Source organism: Lolium perenne, chromosome 4 (assembly GCF_019359855.2).
Source record: "Lolium perenne isolate Kyuss_39 chromosome 4, Kyuss_2.0, whole genome shotgun sequence".
In the NCBI taxonomy this organism is placed as follows: domain Eukaryota; kingdom Viridiplantae; phylum Streptophyta; class Magnoliopsida; order Poales; family Poaceae; genus Lolium; species Lolium perenne.
In genome coordinates, this window is record NC_067247.2 from 4,311,547 (window position 1) to 4,316,722 (window position 5,176).

General features: G+C 56.5%; 1 protein-coding gene across 1 annotated transcript; it reads right to left on the reverse strand.

The window, feature by feature from the left end:
- Positions 1 to 3,807: 3,807 nt before the first annotated feature.
- On the reverse strand, positions 3,808 to 4,566 carry LOC127297679 (secreted RxLR effector protein 161-like). Its single transcript, XM_051327990.2, has one exon. It carries the CDS (start codon positions 4,564 to 4,566, stop codon positions 3,808 to 3,810), a length of 759 nt encoding a protein of 252 aa, XP_051183950.2.
- Positions 4,567 to 5,176: the final 610 nt, after the last annotated feature.

Sequence of the window (5,176 nt, forward strand, 5' to 3'; positions counted from 1 at the left end):
GGAAACTTGGGCGAGACGAGATGGTACGTGGCTTGCCCATACTAAACCACCCTGGCGCTCTGTGTGACAGCTGCTTGGCCGGGAAACACCGTCGCGCTCCGTTCCCACGTGTGGCCAAGTACCGCGCCGACAAACTGCTCGAGCTCGTCCACGGAGACATCTGCGGGCCGATCACGCCCTCAACTCCGAGCGGCAAGAAGCTGTTTCTTCTCCTCGTCGATGGCAAGAGCCGCTACATGTGGATAGTGCTGCTGGAGAAGAAGAGCGATGCGGCCGAAGCGATCAAACGCTTCCTGATGCAGCCCGACCTACGGTCTTCGCTTCATCATTTGCATCAACGACAAGAACCACACTCAAGGCCGAGGTCGCCACGGAGGAAGAAAGAGACGCGCGAGGAAGGCCAGCACTGCTGCTCAGGATGACCGGCACCGCCGCCCAGGTGCCGGCACTGCCGCCCATCTCCACCGGCACTGCCGCCCTGCCACTATGCCTGAGGACGACGATACTTATGCCCCACAGGCGCCGGCACGGCCGCCCCACTACAAAGCATCAAATCTGAACCCTTTATCCCTTTGTATGCCTAAACTGCCCCTCCTTAGTGGCTCCCTATATATATGCTCCCACCTCCCCCTTCATTAGGGTAGACATAACTTGAGTGAGAACTTGGCTTATGCCTCCACCATCCCTTTGGGATTAGGGAAACCCCCTCCTCTCTTAGACACAAATCTATGAGTTGTATCAAGGCACTCCTTATATGATTTATCTTTCGCACTTGTGATTCTACTGCGGTCTCTCACACGTGTGACTCCATAGATCGTATATCGGTCTTTCTCTCGGGGATTCTACCTCGTGTCTCTCCCTTGAGAGATTCTATCGGGATAGTGGTTCGGGCTATCGGGAGTAAACCGGAATTGTATCGGGTTGTGTTGCGTGCGTTCGCCGTGTTCTTCGCCGTGTTCTTCGTGTTCATCCCTCGCCCCCTCTTGTTCTTGGTCAATTCGTGAGATCGGGCCACAACCGAGCCCTTAGGGCTTGTTCACTTCCGCACCGGCGCCGAGCTGGAGTCCGGCGAACGGCTCCGCACGCTCCGCACAGACAGAGGAGGCGAGTTCACGTTCGCGCACTTCCTCGACTACTGCGCGGACAATGGCATCCAGCGGCACCTCACGGCTCCCTATTCTCCTCAACAGAATGGGGTCATGGAGCGCCGCAATCAGACCATCGTCGGCATGGCGCGGAGCCTTCTGAAGGCGAAGGGCATGCCCGGCACGTTCTAGGGTGAGGCGATGAGTACCGCCGTCTACCTGCTGAACCGAGCGCCCACACAAAGCGTCACTGGCATGACTCCCTACGAGGCCTGGCACGGGGTACGTCCGGATGTGACGCACCTGCGAACCTTCGGGAGTGTGGCGCACGTCAAGGATGTGCGGCCGCACCTGAAGAAGCTGGACGACCGGAGCCGACCGATGATCTTCATCGGGTACGAGCGCGGCAGCAAGGCGTACCGCTGCTACGATCCCGTCGAGAAATGCGTGTGCGTCAGCCGCGACGTAGTTTTCGACGAGAAGGCCAAGTGGAACTGGGCGGCGGAACCAGCTAGTGGCTCCGGCGGCACGAGCTCGTTCTTGGTCAATTACATGACCATGAGCGAGTTCATCGAGCCGCAGGGCAGTGCTCCACCTGCGTCACCCTCGCCGGTCACGCCGGTGTCGGACGCTGCCTCGCCAACGAAGAACGCTTCACCAGGGTTCTCGACGGCCCCTGGTTCGACGCCACAAGCAACTCTCGTTGCTCCGACGCCACCGGTGTAGGTCCAGTTCGCGTCACCTCCCACCAGCTTTGCGTCCACGCTCGACGCTGCCGATAGCGGTGGGCACCCGCATCGTTCAGGACCTTGCAGAACGTCATCGACGCCGGACCTGCACGGGATGATGAGCACGAGGAGGACGCCTAGGAACTGCACCTGGCCGCATCAGAGGGACCCAAGTCGTTCCGTGAAGCAGATGAGCACGCCTGCTGGAGGAAAGCGATGCGCGACGAGATGGACTCGATCACGGAGAACGGAACCTGGGAGCTGGCCACTCTTCCTGCTGGTCACCGCCCCATCGGGCTCAAGTGGATATTCAAGGAAAAACGTGACGAGAACGGGGCGGTTTAGAAGTACAAGGCTCGGTTGGTGGCGAAGGGATTCGTGCAGTGCCACGACATGGACTACGACGAGGTGTACGCTCCCGTCGCACGGCTCGAGTCAGTGCGCCTCCTCCTGGCGCTCGCCGCGCACGACGGCTGGGCAGTGCATCACATGGACGTGAAGACTGCCTTCCTCAACGGCGAACTGGACGAGGTGGTATATGTCAACCAACCAACTGGTTTCGAGGCTCCAAACAGCTGCGGCAAGGTTCTTCGCCTGCGCAAGGCCCTGTACGGGCTGAAACAGGCGCCACGTACCTGGAACTCGAAGCTGGACACTGAGCTGCGGCGCCTCGGCTTCTCTCGGTGCCCGTCGGAGCACGCCTTGTACAAGCGTGGCGAAGGAGACGACCGCATCCTGCTGGGCATCTACGTGGATGATCTGATCATCACTGCCAGTAGCGAGCACGGCATCATCGCGTTCAAGGAAGAAATGAAGAACACCTTCCGCATGACTGACCTCGGCAAACTGAGCTTCTATCTCGGTCTGGAGGTGGAGCAGAGCGAGGCTAGCATCCTGGTGACTCAAACCACATATGCTCAGAAGATTCTAGAGAAAAGTGGAATGGGAGGCTGCAATCCTTGCTCGACGTCAGCAGAGAATAGGCTCAAGCTCACCAAGGATAGCACTGCAACACCCGTGGACGAAACTGAATACAGAAGCACAGTTGGCAGTCTCAGGTACTTGGTGCACACACACCCTGACATTACGTTTGCAGTCAGCTATGTGAGCCGTTTCATGGAGAAACCCACGGTGGAACATCTAGCTGCTGTCAAGCACGTGCTCAGGTACATCGCCGGCACACTTCGCCATGGGTGCTGGTTTCCGAGAAGAACTGAAAGGGCCAAGCTGCTTGGTTTCTCTGACAGCGACCATGCTGGGGATCAAGATGATCGCAAGAGCACCTCCGGATCATTCTTCTTCCTGGGGAGCAGCCCGACCAGCTGGCAATCACAGAAGCAGAAGATTGTGACTCTCTCTTCGTGTGAGGCGGAATACGTCGCAGGAACTGGAGCAGTCTGTCAGGGAGTGTGGCTGGCTCGGTTGCTGGGCGAACTGACGGATGAAGAGACCCACAAGTTCGAGCTCTTCATCGACAACAAATCTGCTATCTCTCTCAGCAAGAACCCTGTGTTTCATGACCGAAGCAAACACATCGACCTTCGATATCATTTCATCAGGGAGTGCGTGTCGTTGTGGATCGATCTCACTCTCTCTAGTTTCTCGTCAGAACTGAAGAACAACAGGAGACAAGTGGTTTTTTTGGTGCTGCGTGCGTGAATGCAGCTTTTCTGTTTCTTGCCTTTTATTCAGTGATTACAAACTGATCCAAGAAAAGAGGATCATGACCGAGAATAGTGGAGCTGCCATCCCAACCCCTCTCGCTCACGTCCTTGACTAAGCATGCGGTGATCATCAGATCGTGCCATCCCACAACTTGATCAGCGCAGCCACTAACTAATCTAGCTACAGATAAGGGACCTAGACTAGTTGATCTGTCAGTGAACAAGCACACGTGACAGGTCCTTTTATTTGAACAAGGAAAGCAAACTATAACTGAAGATGCTGCGTTCGTCAGGTTTCAGGTGCAGGGTTTATGCCAACACTTCACCCCCTTAAACCTGCACCGAAACAACTCCAATCTTCACCCTCATTTCAATGAAACGAGTTCTTCCCAGTGCCTTGGTGAGAGCATCAGCTAACTGAGCGTCAGTCCTGACGTGGTCGACGTCCAGCTTCCCTTCCTCAATGCACTGCCGAATCTTGTGAAACTTGATGTCGATGTGCTTGGTCCGATCATGATGGACCGGATTCTTGCAAAGGGCGATCGCGGATTTGTTGTCAACATAGAGCTTGAACTTCTCCCGCGCCTTGCCTGTCAGATCAGCAATGAGGTTACTGAGCCACACACCCTGACAAGCACCTGCCCCCGCTGCGATGTACTCCGCCTCGCAAGAAGACATGGCCACCACCTTCTGTTTCTGCGAGGTCCATGTGATTGTGCTTCCGCCGAGGAAGAAAACCACGCCTGAAGTGCTCTTTCGATCGCTCACATCCCCGGCATGATCACTGTCAGTGTAGCCGACCAGCTCCGGTGACCCAAATCCTTTCTTGTATCTGCACCCATGGCTGAGCGTACCACTGACGTACCTCAAGATTTGCTTCACCACGGCCCAATGTGTTGTGCTTGGTGATTCCATGAATCTGCTGGCCACACCCACCGCGAGTGCGATTTCTGGGCGTGTGTTGACGAGGTACCGAAGACAGCCGATCACACTTCTGAATTCAGTGGCATCAACCTTCTGTGCCCCGTCCTCCTTCTTCAACTTGAGCCGCGCCTCCATTGGCGTGTGGCATGCATTGCAGCCGGCCATGCCTGCTCGCTCGAGGATCTTCTCTGCGTAGGCGCGTTGGCACACTGTGATCTCACCATGTTCTTGCCTGACCTCGATGCCGAGGTAGTAAGACAACAGCCCGAGATCGCTCATCTTGAAAAGACGGTGCATCTCAGCCTTGAAAGCCACAATCTCTTCGACGCAGGTGCCCGTGATGATCAAGTCATCGACGTACACTCCCACTAGCAGATAATCCTTGTCGTTGCCTCGCTGGTACACAGCGTGTTCCACTGGGCTGCACGTGAAACCAAGATCGACGAGTGAGGAGTCTAACTTGGCGTACCACGCGCGTGGAGCCTGTCGGAGGCCGTAGAGCGCTTTGCTCAGCTTCAGCACGGCATGGTGATCCTCCTCGACCACAAATCTGGGTGGCTACTGGACGTACACTTCCTTGGTGAGCTCACCGTTGAGGAACGCCGATTTCACGTCCATGTGGTGGACCTGCCAGCCACCGTGCGCCGCGAGAGCCAGCAGGACCCACACGGTTTCCATGCGCGCGACATGAGCGAACACTTCATCGAAGTCCACCCCCTGTCACTGTGCGTAGCCCTTGACGACGAGCCTCGCCTTGTACTTGACAACATTGCCA

Coding starts and splice junctions, on each gene's coding strand:
- LOC127297679 (XM_051327990.2), bottom strand. CDS start 4,566: ATGGCCGGCTGCAATGCATGCCACACGCCAATGGAGGCGCGGCTCAAG.